Source organism: Sturnus vulgaris, chromosome 11, assembly GCF_052056855.1.
Source record: "Sturnus vulgaris isolate bStuVul1 chromosome 11, bStuVul1.hap1, whole genome shotgun sequence".
Classification (NCBI taxonomy): domain Eukaryota; kingdom Metazoa; phylum Chordata; class Aves; order Passeriformes; family Sturnidae; genus Sturnus; species Sturnus vulgaris.
The window spans coordinates 14,552,408-14,577,721 of NC_142253.1; the positions used below are offsets into that span (position 1 = coordinate 14,552,408).

The 25,314-nt window shown below is 40.8% G+C and overlaps 1 protein-coding gene across 3 annotated transcripts in view; it reads left to right on the forward strand.

Moving 5' to 3' along the window:
- POC1A (POC1 centriolar protein A) overlaps positions 1-25,314 on the forward strand; it is a 42,415-nt gene that overhangs the window by 12,167 nt on the left and 4,934 nt on the right. For 2 of the 3 annotated variants that reach the window (XM_014869640.2, XM_088171566.1), the window contains exons 8-10: positions 5,975-6,043; positions 7,262-7,357; positions 19,571-19,711. In XM_014869640.2, the coding sequence (XP_014725126.1) occupies positions 5,975-6,043; positions 7,262-7,357; positions 19,571-19,711 (306 nt within the window). The remainder of the gene's footprint in view (positions 1-5,974; positions 6,044-7,261; positions 7,358-19,570; positions 19,712-25,314) is intronic. The other variant, XM_014869641.2, reaches the window with a different exon arrangement.

Sequence of the window (25,314 nt, forward strand, 5' to 3'; positions counted from 1 at the left end):
CTACCTGATTAAACAGATACCTTGCTTTTCCACTAAAAGCTTATGTCAACTTGTGCTTCATTCTCAGCTCAGTAAGCCACTGTCAGAGGCTACAGGCTGTGCTTGTCACCAGAGGTGGATCCACTGGGGTGGATTCCTGAGCTGGCTGCTTCTTCAGCTAGTTCTGCTCATAGATAAATCCAAGTTAATAAAGAGGGACTATTTTGTCTCCTCTGTTATCACTGTGATTTGTGCCAGTATCCCCAAGTGGCTAAAAACAAAATGGTGTGGACTATTTTGGTCATTAAGTTGATTTGCCTTTTTAGGTGAGTGCTACAGGTTAGTCACCAGATGGACAGCTTGTTCTGAAGATGTTCTCGAGTTGTGACTTCTTGAGGTTGAACATTCTGGTTGACACTTTGTTCCTACTTGGACAGCTGGCTGCTGTTACATTGTTCTGGGAAGGCTGCATGCAAGTGAACACTTGAAGAAAAAACCTTAAGGTCATTTAGACATACTTTGACGCAACTGCTGGAGTGCCAGGAATTTGTTAGCAGCTGATTAGCTGTAGTTTACATGGGGAGGTTGGCCAAGTTTACATTGCTGTCTTTAATTGAAATGTAGCTGGCTCCTTGTAGCAGAAGGACCATTAGAGACAGAAGTTTGCAGCTTGGAGCTGACATCTTGCAGCTGCAAAGTATCACTCTGTATTGTGCTGCATATTTTGGTTCTGGAGTGCTTCAAGCTGTGAAGTGTTCTTATCTAATTCCATACAGATGAGACACTGGCTTGGTATGTAAATCCACCTCTAGTACTGAATCATTGTTGAAGAACAGAATGTTTTGAGGCCCCTAAGCTGCCCCCAGAGAGTTGCTAGAGGAGAGCAGGTATGTACATGGTACTTGTCTGCCCTTTGGAGTGGTTTAATTAGAGCATTTCCAGACTGACTTCCTCAGTGGAATGGAAGTTCTCAGTAAATATTTAGAAAACATCTCATGGTTATGTTCATAAATAGGAAGACAGAAAATGCAAAGTTACAATTCTTCAAAAAACCTTGACTTGAGCTATGAAGCAGCTACATTCTACCTACCTGGGCAACATCAATGCTCCCTCCTTTGCTCACTGACTAATGAGTAAGGTCTCCTGAGCAAGTGCACAGGAAACAAATGTGCTCCTTTACTGTCAGCTGCCAGCTCTGCCTAGGTGGCATTAAACATCTCTGTAGGCCTGGTCCTCTTTGAAGAGTGTGGGGACAGCTCAGGACTACACAGGACTCAAACAAAAAAGAAAGAATTGTGTCTTACAAACAAACAATTGGCTTTAGGCTAGCATTTCTGAGTCTTGAAAGGAAGTATGAGTTCTCTGTCCTTGCCTTGTGTTTTTATAGACTGAAGCTTTCAGGAGTTAAAGCTGCTGAAGATTCAGCTGTAAGATGCTGTGTAAATTTTCCCTATGTTAGTTGTAGCCCTTACTCCTTGGGGAAGGAAGGTGCAAACGTGACAGTCTTGCTCAGGAATTTTTCAAAGCCCACTCAGAGGTACTGACATTTTGTCAGAGGTATTCCACCTGGAAACATCCCTGTTATCATTGCCACCTCTGTTCCCTGTGCTTTTTTCCTTGGTTCTCTTCCATTCTCCCTTTCCTATGTGACTTGCCCTCTTCTCACATGCATGAGGCAGCTGAAAGCACTGTCAACAGTAGCAATGACTGCTCTGTTTGTTCTTAGTTCTTTTATGCCTAGAACTAATGATGCCAGGGCTGGGATCCCAGTGTGCTGGTTGCTGCTGGATTTGCTTTTCAGCCTCGTCTCCTCTCATGTGTCCTGTTTCTCTCTGCACTAGTTAGTCTGTTCCTGGAGAGTTTGACTGAATGTACTGGCTCCCACTTCTACATCTCCTTTTGTGGCAGTGGAAGAGGAAGCTCTCCTTTAAATCAGCTATTTGCATCCTCTAGATGTGCCTTATTCCAGCTCTTAGCACTTTCCTTATTCTCTTACCTGGCTTTTCTGTACTATGCATTGGTTTTTCGCAGGACTGAAACAAAAAAAGTAAAAAACTACTGGCATCCTTGACCCCACTTTTCTTTCCAGCTTCCTTCCACACCGCCTCTGCTTTCATAGTGCAGACAGTGCATCATTAAACTACTCTTCTCTGGTTTATTCCTGGACCCTCTCCAACCTGGCTCTTGTTTCTTCTGTTATGCTGAAGCCAAAATGTTAGCTCTGTTCCTAGCTGAAGCCTGGAAGTCTGGCCTCTCTTGACTTGCCTGTTGGTGTTGGCTCTGTTGTTGTTGAAGTGACATGCCTTCTGTGCCTAGCAGCTCTGGGAGAAGAAAAGGGTGTTCAAGAGGGATTTCTCTGTGATTGTCCACTCATTATTTATGGATGGTACACATTCATCTGCTGCCTGTGTGCCGGTGTGACTCTGGGCTCCAGTCTTAAATTTCTCATATTTCTCCAAACTAAACACTTGGCCTTTCTCTTAAGTATTTCTTTCAGAGACATCTATTTTTAGCTCTACCCTTGAAAGCTCTGGGATGCTATTCCTGTTGTCTTATGTCACCCCTGTGTCAGTTGTTAGTGATGCTATTAGCATCCTGCCAGTCGCTTGGTGGTGTAATCTGTGTCCTGGCTTCAGATCCTATCTCTTGGTGATTAATGCATTCAAGTCATTCAGAATAGTCTGACCATCTATTTTGAAGGCCAAACGTAATGTTTTATGTAAGCTCATCATCCTGTGAAATGCTAGGGCAATAAAGGCCTTGAGGGCACTAACCTCCCTTGTAGGAAGTGGGAAAATAGGGAGAAGGTGTAATCTCTATCTCTGCACATGAGTTATGTAACATACTGGGCCTCACCTTTGTCACCTATGAATGCAGCTAGAAATGGGCTGGCACTGGTATTTCAGTGCCATGCCATGCCTATCTGACCTTGCCTGGATCTTGTTCACTGGGAATGCTGTGGCAAACAATGAGGTTTTTTTGCTGTTACCATTTCTTCTCTATGGCTTCCTTTTTCTTTATGGCTGCTTTTCTCCATCCAGTGTCTGAGCTATTTGTCCTTTTCAAGACTCTCTGGGACTTGCCTCTACCTTGCCTGGTACTCTTTCACTAGAGGAGATGAGTTGAATGTTGATTAATGGCCACGTCCTTCTCACTCAACAATTTCATTGGATGACCTGTTGCATTCTTCTGTACTTTACTTCAAAATTTCTGCAGCTCTCCCAGTATCACCAAAGCTGCTGTTATCATGTCAAACTCTACTGGACATGCACAAAAGCTTGACAGTCCTGGCGTTGACCCACTGAGGATTAAATAAAAATGTTCCTTACCACTGACTTGATGTATGTCGTTGCCTAGCCCCTTCTTCCTGCAGCTTGCTGTCCAGTCTGAGGGAAGAAGCTGCAGGGGTTTGGGGATTGGTGCTAGCAGCTTGTATGGAGCACCTTGAGCAATGGGGGTGCAAACTGGAAATTCTGAACCTCCAGGAAATGCTAATAGAGGGCCATTTGATCCTGCTACAGAAAGAAGAGCTGAGTGATCCTGTAGAAGAAGGTTGCTGCATCCCACAAGTTCTGCTTATGTGGGAAATAAGCTTAAAATTCTCTCTACAACTTCTGTAGAAGAATATGCAACTGCTACTTTTTGATACTTTTAATGCAAGCATTTAGTTAAAAGAGGGGGAAAAAAAGATTTGGAGTCTTCATTCTCCAATCTCATGTCTGTTACCCAGGACTTCGTCAGAAATTTGTTAGATTTCTGCTGTGCTTGCTGGGACAAAGAGAAGTTAGGCTCTGTCTAATAACTGGCAAGTGTAGCTTTTTATTTTTGCTTGGTGTGTTGATATTAAATTGCAAGTGTATTTGGCAAACTTTATTTGTATGTTGCTATAGCAAACCTGTTGTATCTTGGAAGAGTTCTGGAAGTGTATGTAGCAGGAATACTTTTCACTTAATTTATGTCAGCCAATCTGTAGAGGATGTTGCGTCTATAGACTTGTTTGTTCCCTTTCTTTCAATTTATAAAGGCACATTCAGTCTTTGATGTAATTTTCTATTTTGGGAAGAATATGTTCCGTTGAACTTTTTTCCCTTCAGAATGCCATGACTTTGGAGTCAGTTCACTGCCTGTTTTGATGTGATTTGTGTTGTACTAGATTTTGTCTAAATACACTGAAATATTTAGACTGATAAAAATATTTTTAGGAAACACTGCTCCTTTCCAGTGTTCCTTGCTTGTGCTTGTTCCTGAGCACTTAGTCTTAAATATTCTTCTGCCCTCCCAACTCTGACTGGTTTATTATACTCCAAGACCAGCTTCTCTATGCTCTCCATACAGAAGTAAATTCACCAATATTCACCACCGCAGTTTTCTGCTCTGGGGATGTTTCTACCCTTTCTTACCGCTTGTCTTTTACTTTTGCATTTTTTTAGAGCTTCCATTCCTGACATGTGATTAGAGAGCTGAACACTGGGGTAGGTGGGTGGCAATAAAGGCAGAGGCACAGTTTGTCTCAGCTGATTGATGGCAGTGTCTTTGGTCTGAAATATCTAGCCCAGTTATTGCTGTGTCAGGTGAGTGAGCTTAGTCACAGCAACGACTGCGCGTGCGGTTTGGAATTGCTGCTGCTGGATCATTCCTGGCAAATCCTGTCTACTGAGGTGTTGCTATGGGAAGGCCTCAAAACATTTTGAGATCACTTTGTATTAAATGATAATATGGAAACACCTTAAGTTTTAAGGAAGCTAAAACTCTTCACACTGAGATTGAGCACAGCAAGGCTCTGGTTTTGCTGTCATAACCTTGTGCCAACATGGTTTGGAAGCCCACAGGACTGTGGGAGATGGGTTGCAGTGAGAGCTGGGTGCTTATCTCACATGCAATCTTTGGTTATTTGTCTATCTTCAGGATTTATTATGTTGAATTCACTTTTGCAAAGAAGGTAAAGAAAGGGTGTGAGATTACCATGTGATGTCCATTGGGAAGATGTGGACTCAGAATTGTGTCTCCTTCCAACTTGATGCAGAGTGAGGAGAAGCTTCTTAATTGCCTTCTGAGATACATAATCTTACTTGAAAGAGGGTAACTGCTTCTGCCAGGAGGTGTATGATCATGTGGTGGAGTTTTTTGGTAGTAGTTGTGGCTTTTCTGATTGTGTTTTTGATGTTTGTTTTTGGTGTTTCCTCCCAACCCTCCCTAGCCTGTCAGCTCCATAAGCAGCTTCTGGAAGTTCTCATTCTGACCTCAGCCCATGCTGTGAACAGTCTGCACAGGAATGTGTTCAACAGCTGACATAAAACTCCACGATCTGGGTTCTCAGCTGTTTACTCTGAGCAGAACAGTTTGTCTGTTGTGCCTGGGCTCGAATACATGTAGCAGTTCCTCGGCTCTGTTTAACTGCAGAGCTCCTGCCTCAGCCTTCTCATGTGCTTGCTGGAAGGTGGAAAACACATTGAAATAGGTGTGAAAGGTGTGCTGTAGCACTCAGAAGCATTTAAAGTCTCTCAGAACTGACTGTTTTAAGCATGAGGCTTCTTCAAAATGCAGGTGCTGTGCAGAAGTGATCTTGGATGCATTAACTCTGGCATCTCTCTTATCAGACTACTAAGAGAAAAGCAGTTGAAGCCAGCCTACTATACAAAAACCTCATAGTTTTAACACTGCTAATAAGTGACCAGGAGTTTTAGAAATTTCTAATTCCAAAATGACGAGGGAATATTTGAGGGGAACAAGAAAAAGCCTGTAAAAAATTTGCTGTAAAAATTTGTTTGTTCCTGTCTTTGCTATGGATATTGAAAAGTGGGGAAATGGTAAGTGCCAGCAAGCTTAGCATCTTAATTATGGCCCATTTATCTGACAGGTAGGAGCTTTTCAAATTTTGCCTTTAGATTGCTGATGTCAAATGATAAATACCTTGTAAAACTGCAGTGAATGGAATGTTGTAACACTTAATATACTCTTATCTTTTTTTAAACCTGTCTTTTAAATGTGTTTGCAGGGACCAGCTACCTGTGTAGCATTTTCAAGAGATGGAGACTTATTTGCTTCTGGAGGTTCTGATGAACAGGTACCTGGTTAATTTCTGAGTTATAATCCAGATTCACATTTCTTTAAAAGCTGTTGCTTTTTGTTCTCCATTGTCAAGGGGGAAAACAAAAGTATGTCCTTTATCCAGTATGTCTGGACCATGCTAAAGTGACTTGCTCTTCTATTAACAACATCTCTGGAGATCAAATGAAATTGTTTTGGTGGTAAAGTAGGACATATAGCCTTCCAAGAAGCCCATACTCAATTGCCAAACTGCAAACAGGCCCGTTGCTTGAGCCTGTGCTGCAAATATGTCCTGATTTTAGCACAGTGTGAGTTGCCCTGCTGAAGACATAGACAGACTTCAACCCAAAGTAGTGGTGTGAGTAAGGATCATCAGTCTTCAAAGAGCTGTGTTGTATTACTCTTAATCCCCAGGTTGGACCAGGTGGCAATGCACTTTTTTTTTTTTTTTTTTTGTTGCACAGTGGGATGGCCGTGTTGGTTAACTGTGCAACAGTGAAAGAAAAATGCTTTTATTTCATGCAAAGCAGTGATGCAAATTTGTAAATGAAGAATAAATGCTCCTTCTGATAATCAGATGAGCTGTCTGGATTCTTGGGTGTCTTTCAGACCTCTGAAATCATTGATTGATTGCTCTTAATCTTTTTAGACTTGTAGAGTCAGTGCTGAGGGGTTTACTCCATGGATTTCCTCTTGATATGTTGAAGTGATTTATGTGTTAGAAGCCTCTTTTCTGAAATCAATACTGTTTTATGGAAAGCAGAAGCCTATAAGTGGGATTTAAGTTTGGTGTCCAGCTGACAAACTAGCTTAAGATCTCTAATGCTGGTCTTAGTACAAACTCACCTTTTCCTCTGAATGAGTCTCATGATGAGTGACTAGTTGTTTGGGATGTGGCTGATAAATACCATAATTCTTAGCATGGTATTTTAAAATATTTGTGATTTTAATGGTGTATTCTTCATGTTGCTTTGAAGTTCTCTCGGTCATTCTAGTTTAATGATGTTCTTGACCCAAAGAATGTAGAAAGAGGTCACTTATCCATTTAGAACTCAGTTAAACTGTCTGTATTTAGTAGCATATTTACAAACAACATCCTTAATTTAATCAATGGCAAAGCTCTTGTAGGGAAACTTTTTGTGGATTTGGTGATTCTTCTCTGAAGGGTTGAAAAAAAATGACCTATAAGCAAACTTAGATGGAAAATTTTAATGGACTAAACTTTCTTCTGCAGGTGATGGTGTGGAAGACTAACTTTGATGCTGATTATGGTGAAGTAGTGAAACCCCAAAAATATGGCAGCAGTGTGGATGGGACCCATGGCACTGGGGTAGGTCAGCGACCAGTAATTGTGGAGAGTTCTTCTCAGTACACTTTGTGCAGTCTTAGAGTGTGTGACTCAGGTGGTTGAACTGTAGAATCATCTTTCCTTGCTGTTTATTTGAGCTGCAAGACGCCTGTTTTTTAACTAACCTTGTATTGCTTTTGTTTAACTGTACTTACTTCATAGGGCAATTGTATATCATGGATCTTAAAAGGAAGATAAACTTAGTGCATGTATAGATGTGTTTTTTAGTAACAGCCCTTGTTTAGGAATGTGTGGTTTATTATGACATGAATGATAGTTCACAAAAAAAAAGCAGATGTAAGCAACAACTGAAGTTGGCTTTGCTAACTGATATGAATCCTTTAGTCCTGAAAATAGAATTCACGATATCTTTTCACTGACAGTCAGCAAAGACACAAAAAAATTGCTGTGTGTAGGTGTCACACATGACAAGTAGGTGACATATTGTACTGGAGCTTGTTTCCTAAATACCTGGAGACATGAGTTCATATCTGTTCCCTGAACCATGTGCTGAGACCTCTGAGTTCTGACTGTACCTGAGGATAAATCCAGCAACTGAGTAATTCAGTGATGCACTGATCTAAGTGGAACTTGGATCAGTGCATCAGATGTTGGCTGTTACAAAAGTGACCCTTTAAAGCTGCTGCCCGTACAAGCTTGTCATTTTGGCACATGGTGATGATTCATTTCAACGTCTTTATTTTGTCTTGTCAATCTCTGGATATTTTTCATACATTTGGGTATACTTATAGGATTCTGCTGTATGTTATTACCATGGCTGGTTTTTGGTTAATCTTGTTCAGCATGAGCTGTAAGCTGAAAGGCTTTCTGTGAACCAGGGTTCTGTGCATAAGGTGGCATTGCCCCAGCTGAAGGGCAGGCTTCTAGCCAACATCTATTGCTCTGTGGCAGTGTCTTTGACCATATCAGTTTAGATCTTTACTGGGCTACTAAGGTTATCTCTCAAACACAGTGCTGTTTTTATTTAGTATGGCTTCAGTCAATTGCTGGAGATACTGGAATAATCATGATATTTTGGGATGGACAAGATCTGAGTTTGCAGCTCTAAGCCTGATGCCTTACTCTGTGGAGTGCTGTGTAAAGAAAGCAAACAAAACCTGAGCTTGGTTAGTGGGAGAGCATGGGAGGAAGCAGTCATATAAGGAAGGAGGTGAAAGTGTTTATTGATCTTTGGCTGGTTTTGGCTAAATCTGACTTCTTCCTTTTCTCCCCCTTCTATGTTCTAACTCTTAAGTTATGCAGGCTATGAAACTATCAGTCCAGTGACCTCTTTGTTTATTAGCCTATTGAACTGGTCTAGCTTTGAACTCTATCTGCTTTAATTTAAAATATGGCATAGTGTAATACTGAGCTGAAATACAGCATAGAACCATCCTCTCTGGGAGAAAAATAACGCTTTTGATTTGTAACATGCCCATGAATGGCTTAAAAATTGTAGACAAGGTATCAGCTAATGGGAAATTATGGCAAATTTGCCCTCTCCTGTGTTGCTGTTACTGCCAGAGCATATTATGCAGTAGTAATTTAAAGGAAGGAAGAAAATGCCTGAGCTCTTCTAAAACGTAGTTTTTCATTATAAAACCTCTTAAGATATCCATTGAAGGGAGCTGCTGAACAAATCCCTTGAACAATGTCTAATCACGCTGAACATCTGTCCCTCCAGCACAAGTGTTCCCCTGTGGAAAAGGATTTACCTGGCCAAACATCCAGCAGATGAGATGCTGCTGGGACCAGCTGTCTGTGTGCCACTGACAGGGCAAATCTGTGTCACGTGCTGGTGGTGACAAGGGTTTGCTCTAGTGATGCTCTGAGGGCATTTGGTATTCTGAGGTGTAATGTGTTGGGTTGGACCAGGTGCTGTGTATTTGCAGAGGGAGAAGTGAATCCATGCTCAATCATGCAGCAGAATCATGCTTTGGTTTAAGGTCCTAAATTACTTCAAAGGAGTTTTCTTGAACTGACACCCAAATGCAAGCTTTGGCTTGGGCATGCAGCATGGGAGCTGCAAAATATAGCTAGTACTATGTTCTTGGATTAAGGTGGTTAAAATTGCTAAAGTTAGGAGGGGAAGAGTAAATTATGTCCTCTGAGAACTTATTTTGAATACCCTAGGTTAAGATTAAATTTAGAATTGATCTGAAATGTTCTTTGCTGTTAAAAAGAAAACTGATATCTCTGAAAATGGCTTAATTTGCTATTTTAAGTATAACCTGAGCACGAAGATCTTGGCTCCATAGTAACTTATACACTCAGGTCAGTCTCCTCGAAGTGAATCTTGTCTTGTATCTTTCAGAAATACATCATGCTGGGCTCTTTAAGAGTACCACCACTCCTACAACTCACTGTGAGACTTAAATTTCACTGTATTTTAATCTCTTTCTTGTTTTGAGCCAAATGCTTGCTTTTTTAATAGTGAATTGCTTATTTTAGTGGTTTTTGGGTAGGTGAGGTAGTTATCTTCTGTCAAATTCAGACTTGAAGCTGCCACCTGCAGATCTTGATTTCATGCCAAGGTCACCTTTTCCTTCAATGAAAAGTGAACCTACTCCTTCTTTCTTTACTGCTGTGTTAGTGTGCCAGGATTCTGCCTGTTGAATAATCCTGAGATTTTGCAGGCATTTCAAGATGTAATTAAATTTAAAATAGGTATATGAGTTACTATTTAGTTTTGGTACCCTTAAAATACACGAACACTATTCCTGAGACATCTTGAATCTGTTTTCACCCTTAAGTCCAGAAGAATATTTTTCCAAGGAGAGCTTATACTGCTGTGTAGCTGTGTAATTTTTTTTTTTTTGTTAAGCATAATGAAAGCACAGATGTTAATGAACACAGTGGCTGTGTAAAACCACTCAGTGCAGTATCTGGTTCCTCGTGGGGAGAGGCTGACTAACATGCAGGAAAGAATAACTGAATACAGACATCAAAACTAGTTTGTCATCAAGTTGAATAGGAAGAAAAAACAATCCTAAATAAGCTGTGGGATAAGAGTCATGAAATATTGTCAAGGTTGGTGAGCTTGAAAACAAACTTGCTCCAAACCAATTTTCACTTCCCTAGGCAGAGGGAGACTGGAGCCTTTGGAAGATTCTGGTTTCTCAGGTACTTGATTTAAGTTCAGTATGAATCAGGGTATTGGATGTGTTTGTAACAATGGACATAAACTTCAAAGTTGCTCTGCCCACCTGCTTGTGTTTCCTGTAAATATAGAAGACTTGGAAAATGCAGATTGCTTTGAAAGTAGAACTGATCTGTGCAAGGATTAATGCAAATGAAAGAGAAGGACACCATGGGCAGAATTGCAGTCATGGCTGGTGTGAAAGCATAGATGTGAAAGCGTGATAAACCACTAAAGCTGTCAGAAGTGAATTCTAAGTATGTTAGCATAGATGTGAGACTGTAAATGTTAGATCAGAAGTAGTATCTCTGCAATAAATGCCTGCTCTTAAATTATAGGCTTACAATTGTTGCTTTAAGTGTTGCATAATCACCTTGAAACCCAAAGTTCAGGGCAAGCACTCCTGATGTGTGCAGTGGGGAGCTGATGGGAAGAAAGGAAGTCTTGCAGTCCTGTGCCTTGATCCTGTGAGTATGCTTGCTTTGATCCAGAATCTAAAGGATAAATTCATGCTTTATGCTGCAATATTGAGTAGTGAGGACCTAAAGGAAAGTCAGAATGAGAGGACTGGATTTCCCAGGTGATTTCAAAAATACAGACTCTTATGCTTGTCTGGGGTAGTAAGTGTAAGCATTTGGGTCTGTCTGGGTGAAGAGTTGTGTAGGATCAGATGAGAGGATGTGTTCACTGTTCTGATAAGTTATGAAAGCATTCAACATATGATTTGATTTTTTCCAGAGAGGACAGATAATGGGTTTTATTTTGGGAGTTTGGTGATGGATTTTTTTTTTTTTTTTTATTTTTTTTTTTTTTTACAAGTACAAGGAAAGCTTTGCATGTGTGGTTGCAGCTGCCATGAATGTGCAAGAAAGCTTTTTTCATTATGGGATAGATTTGCTGCTGTTGTTAGTAATTCCAGGAAGGCTGTGTATGGTCAAGTGTCACAGCAAATGCTGAATGGGTGATGTCACATGGACAGCTAGAAAGTGCTTGGGTGTTTATCTAAGCTTGTTTATCTAAACACTGAAAATGGTGAATAAAAGCATTGTAGTATAAGCTAAGTGGGTAGACAATTTTTCTATGAAATATTATGGAAAATAGGAAATGCATTGATAGAGGGATTTTTTGCTCAGGTTTAAACATAAACCTTCTGGAGGAGTGTTGTAACTGTGCAAAATGTTAATTTGCAAAGGAGGAGGCTTATGAGGAGACTTTAGCCTCAGCCTCTGTATATAACTTTCTAATAAAAATTACCTTAAAACTTGCTCATCCTGAGTTACCTCAGACAGAGAGAGGTAATTCCTTGGTAGGGAAATTTGGGAGACATGGGTAGAAGTGAGAACTGTCCTCTGGCATTCTCTTGCCAAAAAGTCTTTCTGCTCTCCTGAAATTCAGGAGCACAAATGTCTTAAATATCCTTAGCTCTTACGAAGTTAAATGGCACTCAGTTGTGGAGATACCAAATTTCTAGGCATAGCTGACCTTCACAAAGGAAAGCTTGATTAGAGCAAGACTTCAGCAGAAAAGGACTTTGAAACAAGTAGCCTGTGACTCTTCAAATGTTTCTTTCAGCTAAGACAGACATTTAGGCTCTTTTGATGCTGCTGGGTTTAGAGCTTTCTCCAGCCTTGGACTGTGCTTATTTCTTCAGTGGTAAATTATCCAAAATGGTTATCCTATTGGATAGGATTGGAGGCAAATTCTAGAAACCAGGATGTGATCATAAAGTTGTGTGAATTCCATAACTGAATGTCCAGAGCTGACTCCACCTCTCTCCTTTGCTGGTTGGGTTTGTTTGGTGACCTCGGGTGCCTCCAGTGCTCAGCCCATGGTCCCGTGCTGACTGCAGCAGTTCATCCTGTCAGCTTGTCCTTGTGTAAACAAATTCCTTCTGAATTACTCATAGGCCAGATGTGCCTCTTTTTTGACCTTTTGGCTTCCAAATTGGTAACTGTATCTAATTTTGGCATTTGTTAATACTTATGAATCCTCTTGTACCTTTTTTTTTTCACTTGCTGTGAAATTCCTTCCTGGGAATCAGTTTCATTGCATAGAGCTGCAGCTCTTTGTGATGGGATGTGAATGTGGGTTTTTGTTTGTATCTTCTCCTCCTCCCTTCTGTTTATTTAATTTTAAGAATTGTAAGGGAGGGATCCTGTATCCAAGAGCAGGGATCCAACCTTCAGCCTATGGCAAAGATGTGGTTTGCAAAATGATTATTTTTCTCACCTTACTTTTCTGAGGATTCCCACTCCAGGAAGCTTTAGTCTGGTGCACAACTGCCTTCCTCCTGCAGAAGGTAGGTAGATTGTTTATTTAAAATCTTGGAGGAGACACCAGGGAGACCTTAGAGGCCCTTCTGGTACCTAAAGGGAACTACAAGAAGAGCTGGAGAGGGTCTGTGGATAAGGGCATGGAGTGACAGGACGAGTGTCTTGGTAAAGAACATGGGAGAGAGGAAAAGGCAGCACCCTCAGCTTGGCTTTCCAAGGGGCCTGAATGACTGCAGCAACATGCAGCAGCTTTGCCTGGTAGTGGATGGAACAATTGTGCTGCTACAACTGTTTTCCCTTGTGCTCTGGTTTGACAAGATTTCTTCCAGAAATAAGAGGATCAGCTTTTAATTTCTGTCATCTTACAGTGAATAGATTTGTTCTTAGACTCTGAAACAATAAGGCAAGTCCTGACAAGTCATTATTGGTCAGAATAAAAATTGCCTTTTAAGTTCAGCATCTCAGGCTAATTAATGTAAATTCTCCCACTTAGGTTGCTGCTGCATGTGGCTTGTTTTAATGCTTGAGTCATAATTCAAAGAAATGAGATGGAGGCAAGATTTTAAAGTATTTTTTCAAGCTGCAATTCTGTGCCAGCTTGGAGATGGATGAAGTTAGCTTAAGCTTTAAAAGTTTCAAAGATCTCAAACTTTTCTGCTAAAATTCAAACTTCAAGCAAGAGTAAGAGCAAGTGCATGTGTTGTAGTGTGTCTGTGTCTGCATTTACATATACATGGCATGCATTAACAAAATAGGTATGCACATGATTTGTATGTTATACAGTGTGTATATACCTAATTCAGTGGAAGGAGGCAAATTATTCTGATGAAGAGAATGAGCTGGAAGCTGTTGTTCCCAATACAGGAGATCACTGTGTGTCTTGCCTTGGAGGCTGATGCTTTAAGTGTAAAAGAACCTGTAGCTGGACAACCCAAGGCTGAGAATAAACAATTTTTTTCAATGTTTGGCTGCCTTTTCTTGGGAGTTTTTCTCCAAAAATCAGGACCAGGAAGAAGTAGTTCAATTCTTGGTGACCTTTCTTACAAGCCATTTTCATTTTTGTTTTTGTTCCTATTGTGGCTTCTTTCCACACGAAACTGCTCCTTTGAAATTTTTGTTGTTGTTACTCTCCAGGAGCAGTGTTAGACAGCTGAGCATCACCTATGCAATAAAGCTTAATTATTCCATACTAAATTCTGGAAGACCTCTTCCTATTTCCTAAGGAAACTCTAGGACTGATGGGAGGGGAAAATTGGTTAAGGGAGATAAAATGCCTAAGCAAAGCAGGAAACATAAATCTCAAATGTTGAAGTCCACCCTTCGCTTTTCCTTCTCAAGAAATACAGACTAGATTTATTTTTTAAACAATTGGTAGTCACTGAGTTTTATCTATCACTGGACTTTGAATGTCTGGCATTACTATTACTCATTTCACTCTTCACATGAATACCATTTATGCTTTTAGAAATGTAATATGTGCCAAACTCCCATTTGTCTTCTCTGTTACCTTGAAGCTGATGGTACTAGTGTCTGTCCTGATTTAAAAGTGACCCTTAGACTATAGGGGTAAGTAAACTGGACCAATAGACAGTCAAGCACAGAGCAAGGTCACTGAAATGTGGGAATAGCTTTTCCCTTCTGGTGACGTCCTGCTCTTGGCTGGAGATTTTCTGACGGGGTCGCTTGCAGAGATAGCATGCTGGTATTTCTGCCAGCAAATCCAGATTTCAGTCCAAGTGCAGCCTTCTCTGTATGGACAGGCTGTTTTGTACATTTTTGAGTACCTTAGCTGGGGCCAGTAGCTCTTCCTCTGTTTCTGTCCTTCCGGGCATTTTGGTCAGCAGAGCTGGATGCTCTGAAGCTGTTTCATTTAAAATACACGAGCCTGCTTCATCCACCTCCTTCTGCCAGTGCTTCACTTAGGGCTTGGCACAAGAGTGCCTTGGGATTTAAATGGGTTTCAGATGTCCCTGTTAACTCTTATTTCTTCTTAATATTTATTGGTCTATGGTGAAACATGGCTGTTATAGTAGAGGTACCAAATTTTAGTGGTTTTTTTTTATAACACCAATAGGGAGGAGGGTTCTGTATAAATAATTGCATCAAACCCAGTGTACCGTTTGTCTGAAGCAAAAATGAAAGGTAAGTAATGTTCTTTTCACCTTCTTTCTCCTTTTTCTCTCTCCTTCCCAAATTCCCTGCATTATTGCAACTTGAATTCTCACCTAAGAGTTGAGCATGGATGAATGGTCATATAAATGGTTTCACAAAGCTAATTTGTGTCCTAAATCGAGTTGTTACCCTATGCTGGTCTGGACAGTAAATGTGGAAGAATGTGATTGCTCCAGAAATTTCAGTGCTGCCTTGCAGAGGGAATGCCTTTCCAGGCAGAGAAATGTGCCTGTGCTCAGTCTATGATACTTGGTGTGCAGTAGGGAGAGCTGAGGTTATTTCTCAGCTTTTCATGAGCCCTCCTACCTAGCCTGGTGTACTCCATCTGACCTTCCTGTGGAGCTTACCTTGACGCTGATGTGCTTCCACTGGATGTCACTGTTGCTCTTTGGGAACACATTTAAAGTATTTTACCTGTGGTGAAAATGACTCCTCAAAATAGGCTTTTAAAGGTATTTCTCTTTTCTTTGGATTAGTAGAATTGGGGTCCAGATGAACTGCATATGCCCCCTTTGAGGGTTTTCTACTCCTCTGTTTTTAAAGGAATTTTTTCAGCTAAGACAATGAATTTGATCACAATAGGGAGTTTTAATACATTGAAGGTCTGTGTTGAATTGAACTCATTGGATGTATGTGTTGTTTGAGGCATGTGCTGTCTTTCTAGATACTTGAAAATTAATTATTGGCAACATCATACTTGTCTTAAAAAATAAACCCCACCAAAACACAAAACCCTCAAAAGAGTAAATACACTGCAATAATTAATTGAATAGGTCTTAAAGGTAGAGCTGAACCGATCCCCTTCACACCACTCAATTCTTCCCATCCAGTGGAGAGAGGTGAGGAAAATGGAAAAGAAATATTTCCTCTGGACTGAATTATAAGAATCCTACATTTTATTAGGAGGTGTAAAACTGAGGTGGGTGGTTATGGTTATTGTATTGGTATTTTTTCTAAGGATCACTATTTAAGAAGCAAAATGGCATTTTTTTTCAGTTGTCTCATGCAGTTTGCTACAGATGCACATGTGTTTTTTAGCTCCTACCTGCTCCCCAACCCCTGATCAGCACTGTAATTGCTGGCCAGGATGCTGTTTAGCCAGAACACTGTTCATAAGAGGCTCAGTAAGAGACCTCTGGAATGAAGGCTGATTAATTTTCCCCTTCCCCCAAGTAGTTGCCTTGTGCTGTCTTTAAGTGGTTGCTATAAATAAATCACTTCTGTTTTCCCTTTGTCACTGAGAGCTGTATTGTATTCTGAAACTGCTCATCTCTTCTTCCTTTAATGTTCAGCTGCTCCTTGCTCTACTCCCAGTGTTTAATACACAGATGTTGTAATAAGATATTTAATGGCAAAGACATTTGTTTGTTTGTGCCGAATAAATTGCACACTTGAACTCTGACTGCAATGAATTAAACCTCTGCAGCAGTGCCATTGTTTCTGTGCCTGTCCCCAGGATTCAGCTGGCACTTTACCCACAGGTGAGTCAGAAGAGAGCATGGCTGTCTCTGCCTGTAATCGTGATGCTCATTGCTACTGAGACTGACACAATTTTGTATTTTTGCAGTGTTTTTCTAAATCTGTTAGAATTTAAATTCCTGGTGACTGGCTCAGATGATATAAATTGTCATTAGAAAGGTTCCTGGAGTCTCTCTAAGGCTGTCGGTTTCTAAGGGTTTTTTTGTTCATTCTTGGGAACAGCAGCTGATTTAGTCTGCTTTTACAAAATTTGAAAATGTTTCAGTCTTGAGGCAATTTGGTTCTTCCTCAGCTGGGTGCACACTTCCTAGAACCAAATAGTCAAAGACCTTGGTCAGCTGGAAGCCTCCTTTTTGGAAGTCACTGCTGTGACCCACTGTGACAATGTTTATTTGCTGGCTGGCTGTGTCCCTGGTTTAGAGGCACTAATTCATAACCTCACTGCTGAAGGCTGTAGCTATGGGATATCTTGATGATGGGCACTAAGGAGCCCTCCAAGCAGTTTGAAATGGGACAGTATGCCATATTGTCATGTTTCTGTTTTTAAATGTAGATATACTTCTGTTCTTGGAGCTGTTGCCTTCAGGAGCCCCCATGGCCTTACTGGAGGTGGCTTTTCGTGGGGGTGGTACGTAGCCTGTGAGGTGAGCAGCAGATCATGGCATCTGACAGCTCTGGCTTCAACTTGACATGATGAGGGACCACCTCACCCCTAAAGCATCAGTGTGGGAACATCTTGGCAGTATTGCCTTTGCCAAATACTTAAACTTTGTGAACTGTAGCAAAGAGAATATAGACTCAGAGTTCAACCCTGAAGCTTTTTATGAAAAGCTGTCTGACATATGCTATAAAGATAGATTGAGAAAATCTGTTGGTACAGTCATTTTTCTGCTCTGTGAGTCAGCTTGTTCTAATGGGTTTTGAAGAGGATAGCTCATCATCATTTGGGGTTTTTAAGTGCAGGTTGTATGCAGTGTTAGCTCACTAAAATTTCTTCTGTGCCATGATTGACTGGCCTGAAGTTACATCATCAGCATAAGCTAGTCAGCCTTAAAATAGAAATATTTTTTTTTATGCTAGTTACCCATTGAAAAGCAGTGGTTTGTGGTTTTTGTTTGTTTTCACTTTTAAATTTAAGCAGCAAATAGCAGGTTTTTAAGACTGGATTGATCTCATCTCTGCAAGAACATATTTTAGTTGATTAAATCAATGCATCGGTGAGCAATGGGTGGCTCTTGGGCTTCCTGCAGCACAGGAGCAGCTGGAGTGTGGCTGCCATGCTGAGGCAGTGCTGTGTGACCTGGAGTGTGGGTGGTGTTGGCCAGGGGCCTGGAGATAATCCAAATTATTCAAGCAGGTGGGAGGAAGGAAATTAGCAGAGGCTGCTGTGGCTGGTACCACCTGATACCTGTCTGCATCCCAGGCCTGTGGTGGAGCCCAGTGATCCCTGGGAAGCAGCTGTCATTTAAACCTTCCCCTTCTTTCCTGCTCCTTATGCCAAACTGGCCACGTGAGGCTTGGCTGTAGGAGGATGGTTTGGTGGGCAGGGGCTGGAAGAATGGTCAGCTCCTACCAGCAGTTGGTGGCCAGCAGCAAGGCCTTCTCCTGGCAAAGCTGCTACTGCTGCAGCCTCTTATTTCTTTTTGTCTTGCTCACCTCCTCCAGTGTCCACCTTCCCTAAGTGCTCACATTTCTGTTCCTTGTGCTACTTATTGCATATTTTGCCTGTGCATTGAGATGGAGCTCAGCATTGGGAGCTTTTCTGTGGCCTCAGCATTGGCTCCCAGCAGCACAAGTGTTTTTATGTCTATTTTAAAAATATATAAATTTTTTGTATGTGTGTATATATCTTCATGATGAACAGTTTGGTGGTTAAAGTTATGAGCTGATCTTGTTGCACATCTGCAGACATCTGGCATCAAATACAGAGTGGAGCAGGTAAATCTGTAGTACTGTGCTGGGGAGAAATGAATTCCTGCTGTTGCATAGGAGAGAAGAGACAGGCAAATCTACATTTTTACTTAGAAAAAGTACATATGGAAGAACTTTTGGGGACTGTTTTTCAATCTGTCAGAATTCCTTTCTGCTTTGTTGATTTGTAAACTTTGTGTGAGTATTAAGTACATGGGATGGAGCTGCATCAGGCATTGGGCCATGGATAAGTGTGTTTTGAAAGCTGTGATCTTGGCTTTCAATTCATATTTTGTCCATTAGTGTAAATTGAGAAACTGAAGTCTGCAGTTGCTTAACCAGTTGGCTACCTCCTCTAGTTAAGCTTCTCTGAACTGCTTCTACTGGCAAAAATGCAGATAAACAATGCAAATAGTGTTTGTTCTACAAGAAAGATACCATTTTGAAAGAAAAGGAAAGAAGAATGGGTTCTTTAGTAGAGATCTATTTGTGTTTTTCAAACTTAATTTATTCTGAATGAAATATTCAAGCTTGCATAACTACAACAGTTGAAACTTCAAAGTAAACTTGTTCTTAATCTTGTTGAGGAGGAAAACCAGTTCAAGATATAAACAAAATAAAAATTACTAAATCAAAACAGTTCCAATGCATATTGGGACATCTTGCTTCTGCTGAACTTAATTATAGTACAATGTTTTTGCCTTCTTTCAACTACCAAGCATGGAGAGAGGCTTTAACTTTACTGTTGGAGTGAAATAATCAGACTCCTCTGGGGTAGCTTACTTAATTCCTTTCATTGGGATGTAGTGCTTCCCTAAGCAGCTCCAGTGAGTCTTCACTTACCTGTAGTCTGTGCTTGTGTGCCACAAAAGCACACCGAAGTTCTTTGTACATTGAAAACTTGAACCTTGCAGGATTGCTTCAAGATTTTAATCTAAGGTTTGCCTTTCCTGGTGGTGGTTTAAAAACAAACAAAAGCACACACAAAAAATCCCCGAGAAAACAGCAAAACCACTCTCCACCTGGAGCAGGCAGACAAGTCAGCAGAAGCTTTTCCTTTTCCAGCTGTGACAAGAACAATTCCTTTCCTCCTTTGCCTGTTTTTAATAGCATAGACTGTCCCAGCATAAACTGTCCTTTACTGTTTACCCTCCATGGAACAGAAATCCCTGTGCAGTTGTTTGCATCACAATAGCAGATCCTGTCTGTTTATTTTTCCAGCAGTCAGAAATGGATTGTGGCATTCATCATAAAAAAACAAAAACTCAGGATTCTAGTAGGACCCAGGAGCAGCAAGAGGAGGAGACCAGTCTTGCAAATACCCTGGAGCATATTATAGGACAGCTGGATGTTCTAACTCAGGTATGGTTTGCTTTTTAATTTGTTATTGACAAAGGTACCTGTGACTGGAAGAATTGGGAATGTTTTGCAACAATTTAATAGAATAATAATATGGCTGGTTCAAAACTTCTTTTTAGTAGCATTTTGATAAGTCTTTCATCACCTGCTTCTCAGCTTACCTCTTTCATTTCCCTCGCACTGGCTTCCAGCTTAGGCCTTGCTCTTCCCCAGTTTCTTTATGCTGCAGTGTAGCAGATGCAGCTGGAGCCAGCTCTGATAGACTGTTCTGTTAGCCAGGGTTTATCTCAGGTGATGCCTGAAGGAGTGGTTGGCAAAATAACTCTGTTTTGGTGAATAATCTCTGTCTTCCCTCCTCCATTACACTGCAGCCTATAGGTGAACTCTGTTCAGATCCTGCTCCTTTCCCCCACCCAGCATTCACCTACACAGTCCAATTTCTGCAGAATCCTCCTCCCATCAACAAGTCTGGGCCCTTCTGTGCCTCGTTGCTGGAACATGCTTTTCACCCATGGCCACAAACAACTAATCCCTTGCTAAAACATTAATGAACAGTTCTTTCTTGGAGTCACTAAGCAATGCTTGAACAGAACCAGCCATTAATGGTGATCATCACAGAGTGTGTTTACTTAATAAAAATTTGGGGATAGAAGTGTTTTTTGATCAACTAAATAACTGCTCCTTGCTCATTGTGGAGAAATACTGTTTCTGATTGTCTGGACCTGAGTTTCTTTGTGTTTTTTTAAGGTATGTGAGAAGCAGGGAGAAAGCATGGCATGGTAAACATTGGAGGTCTCCTGTAGCTGAGACCATGGTGGTAGGATGGAAGAATCTGTTGGGAGGGTTTTAATGTGAGTTTAAATACTGTTTCTGAGGAAGAACAAGTAGGTCTTCAAAGCTTGGTGTTGAACATACTGATTAGTAGTCTGAGTTAGCTCTCTGCTCTTGAGAGAGTTAACTTGTCACAGTACTTGTCAAAGAGTTTAAGATGATGGGTTGGTGGGCCCATCAGGAGATTGAAGGCTGATTTAGGGATTAAAAACACGCCACAACTACAGGCAGTCTAAAATAGTGTAGGATGAAACCCAAAAGGTATTTAAGTTCACTTGGCAGAAATGCAAAAAAGCACTTTTGCTGTGATCCTTAAAACACTGAACACTGGAGGAGTGGAGGGAAATCGTGTGTGACACTGGGCCTTCATACTTGAGTAAAAAGCAACCCAGTGTATACACAAAATATTTTAATACTGTTTTTATGTCTCCCTAGTAAGCTAGGAATGTGATTGTTATCTTTCATTTCATAAATCACATCCACATTTCTGATGATGGATGTGTAATGGCTCCTTTTCAGCTTCATAGGTGTTTAGAGGAGGCAAATATTGCAGTAAACAGTACGTGTGGGATTTAACCTAAATATAAGCAATGCAAATATCTCTATTGAAGATATTGTGTAACTGTAGAAAATTCTAAATGTTGTTTTAAACCTAGCAGAAAGAGAAATTGAGATCAGTGGGGGAGGAATAAATTAGTAAGTTATGGGATAAAATTGGAAATAGCCCTGAAATAGTAAAACCACAAAAAATTGCCTTGAGTAACTGTGTTCTTCAACCTTTTACCTTTTTTGTGGCATTTTTACCATCTCTGATGTACTTCATTTCCCATTGGCTCTACTCTGTGTATGTTGTATTAACACCATTTTAATGCATTTGTACAGGTAGATGTCCCTGACGTGCTGTTTTGATGCCAAGGTTTTGATATTTAGCAGTGACACAAACTGACACCGAACAAACTTTAGCAAATGAGCCTGGAAGAATTCCTCATTCCTGGCAGAAGGCACCTCAGAGAGAAGGGATGTGGGCAGGGAGCAAGGCAGGTGTTCTGAGCTTTAGCTTTTCCAGCTTTGGCTGGCAGGAGAAGGGAGTGCAGCTCCAGCAGAGCCACTGTTAGCCCTCTTCCATGCAGTTGGATGTGCTCAGGTAGGAGCTGTGGTGTGCAGAGATCCAGGTGAACTGGAAGCAGTGCCTGGTGGTATGGGATTGTTGTTATTCCAAGGCATTTCTGCCAAAGCACAAATGGGTGCTGCTCCCTGCAGGCAGCAGATTCAAACCAATGTGTGTGTGTCAGCTTTGGGCCTGCTGACCTCTCTTTGTGACAGGAGGACACCACTGCTTCTTCAAAACAATTGAAAGCTTTAATAAATAACACGTAACAGATGTCACTACTCTTCCTGGAGAAGGGCTGAGGATGCTCCTAGTGCTCTGTTAAAATCATAATTCCTGAGTATTGTGTGTTTAAAGAGAACTCTAAGGGCATAAGCAGGGCCATCCAATTGAAGGAAAAGAACATGTGACATTTCCAGAAGCCCTCTTGATATGGCCATCCATGGGCTTTTTAGGAATTTAATCTGTTAGCTCCGTGGGAGTTTGGATTCATTTCTGATGTGGTATCTTGAGTTTCTGTGTTCATTGTTCTTGTTGTAGATGCAACACTGTGTTACCATCATGTAAAGTACCAGTGGGGGAAGGTTGAAGTTGTGATAAACTACTTTGGGAAATTATGCAGATCTAAGCCAAATTTATTTTTCTAATATTTTTTGAAGGTGTCATTTCAAGGTTTAAACCTGGTATCATGTAGAAGTGGGAAGGAGAGAAAATACTTCCAATTTCTGCTGAAAGAGGTGATAGTAAGACATCAGCTGTGGGCTGTCATCTCTTGCCAGCACACAGCTTTGTTCTGAGCTGTACACTTGAAGCTGCATCACCAATGATCAGTCCCTCCCCTGTGCTGGCAATAGATTTCCAGATGAAATGAGGTGTCATGTGCTTGCATTCAGTGAGATTGTTTTTATTCAATTCAGAGATCTCTTCCTGCCCGTCACCAATCGCTGAGGTTGTGGAGGTGTTGTGCCCCACACAGAAGGATGCACTGCTCCTTCAGGTGCCACTTCAGTTCTTATCAGAGAGATGGATCAGAAGAATCCAGTGGCTGTTGTCTATCACAACTAGCAGTAACCATGAGAGTGAATAGAAGCTTTGCTAAGCTTCATTCTTATGTTGTTGATACGATTCAATTCTTTAAAGTTTTGGCAACTTCCTTTCAAGTGGTCTTTGATTCGATGAAACCTTTTTTTTTCCTCCTCATCCCCAAAGCTCTGTCAGGATAACTTTTGTTTTACTTGTAAGAAAGTGGTCTAATGTGACCTGACAGGGTCCTCATATTTTTTTCTTGAAAGCAGTTTGTGTTTGGCCTTACATGGCTCTTTTTCAGAAGAGTAGCAGATGCTTAATAATTCTGCTGCCTTAAAGAGTGAAGTAGAGACCTGGACATAAGCCAGTTGTTCCCATTAGTTTTGGATTACTTAGATACCCTGGTTTCCCTCTGTAGGAAAGCAGGCAATTCACATCTGGCAAAGGAATGAGGCAGATGAGAGTAATAAATGTATAATACTGATGCTTTGCTCCTCCCTTTCCTGCAGCTTATTCTCTTGTCAGTGTCTCAGTGTTTAAAAGTCCTCTACTGGCATTTCAGAAATGTGAAAAGGATGAAAATGCAAGCTGTTTATCAATTTATTTGTTTTTATTGAAGGCTGAATCTCGGTATCTCAGTGCCTATATGAAGAGTTGGGATGAATATTAAAGTTTAAGGGAAAAACAAGGTGATTTCTCTCTTGGATAACCTGGCACAGAAAGGTGTGTTTTGGCTGAAACAAAAATGTAGCAGATATCAAAGATTTGCTTGGTTCAGGTGCATTTCTTGCATTTACAGCTGAGCTGCCCTTCTGAAAAAGACCATCTGTGAGTAACTGTCTTGGCTGCAGTGGAAAACTTGTATTTTCAGTGATCTTCTTCAAGCAGTTTAATGTACACTTGTCCTCACTCTAAACACCTCCAGCTGCTGTGTTCACTCTGTTCATCTGTGGGCAGCAGGCACTGAGGAAAAAGCTGCTGGTTTTATGTGGGAAGGAATATGTCTTCTCCAAAGGAAGAGTTCAGAATCAGGTTAGCATAAAAATTCATAAATAGCTGCAATAATCCACCCACAGGAAATGGCTTTATATGCTTCCCCAAACTAATCTTGCATTGAAGCTGGGAGAAAACAACACAGTGAAATGGAGAAGACTTGATAAATCTGTAAAATAATCCAAAGCCTCAATTTGAAGGATAATCTAGATCATGTGAGATTAAAGGATTATTTCACTCCAGAAAAGATTGCAGGCAGAGAAAGAATTTTTCTAAATTTTTTTTTTAGCTTAAAAAAATACTTGGACACAAGTGAGTTACTTTTTAATTAAAGCTGAAAATGTTTGTGTGTCCAGTGCTTAGTAATGAAAGTGAGTAAAATCAAATTTTTACTCCTTTTTTGAGATGCGGTCTCAAGCCTGTGTTGGTGAGGGATGAATGTGGCCTCTCTTTTGAGAGGCATTGAATGTAAATTAAGCAACTGGTTTAGTAAAATATATGTTTTTATGACTTCAAGTAGTTACAAATCAAGAAGTATTTGGCAGTGGTGGGGGGATCATTTGCTGTGTGCAAATATCTTGGTTTCTGTGTTGCTCTCAAGACCTGAACACCGACGGACCCAATATACAGGAGAAAAACTGCAAGCAATTTTATTCCAAGAGAAATAGTTTGAAATCTGAAACACTAATAAAGCTCTCATCTGAAAATCTATGGAGTGTCAGATGAGCTTGGTTTTTAAATCTGAATTTAAAAGCCGTAGAGGCTATTTCTTGTGAGTCAGACCCATCTCTTAGAGATTCAGTAGCTTTGATCTCTCACTCAAAACTAATTAAGTAGCCTGGTTGTTGCCAGTCCTCTGTGTCATTGAGCAGAGCTACTTTTTTTTTGCCCCCTGAAATTTACTTCCAAAATATGCTTGTTATAAAATCTTGATGCAAATACATTTTTCCCCTTTCTAAGCTTGCTTAAATTAAATGCACTGTGAGGGATATTGCTGTGTTAGCAGGACACTGTCTGAATGTCCACAAGATGTTAGCAGCCATGGCCTCCCCTCCCCTGCCCAGCCACTGGGCCAGGAGGGGAAGAACTCTCTGCAAAGGCCAGGAAGCTTTTTCCCGGCCTTGTTGGATTTTAACATGTGTGTTCACAGTGGCATGTTCGGCTTTCTCAGTGGTTTAACAGGTTGTCAGTTCTCAAAACTGATCATTGATTGGCTTTTTCAGACATGGAGGAAGTTCTTAGCAACTCCTCTCCGAAAAATTACTTCTGTGATTAGCTTCAATGCAAAACCAGCAGAGATGGTGAGGAGCTACAGACCTGATTTAAAATGTTTGGGGCAGCACGTCTTGTTTCAGTCTGAGCACAAGAGGAGTTATCATTTCTGTTAGAAATCACCCCACATTTTATTTTAAACCAAAACCCACTCTGAGGTTAAGGCTTTGACCACTGGACTAGGGCTGGTCCTTGCAGGCATTCGTTTGCTACATAAAATGTTAATTACTGTGAAAGCTTCATGCCTTCTTGTACTGTGAAATGAGACTTACCTCCTCACTAGTCTGGGCTGCCAACTCTTGCTTAGAATGCTTCAGAGCATGCAGAATGTGTGTAGCTGGTTTGAGTGCCGTCTCAAAGGTGTTAAATTACCATT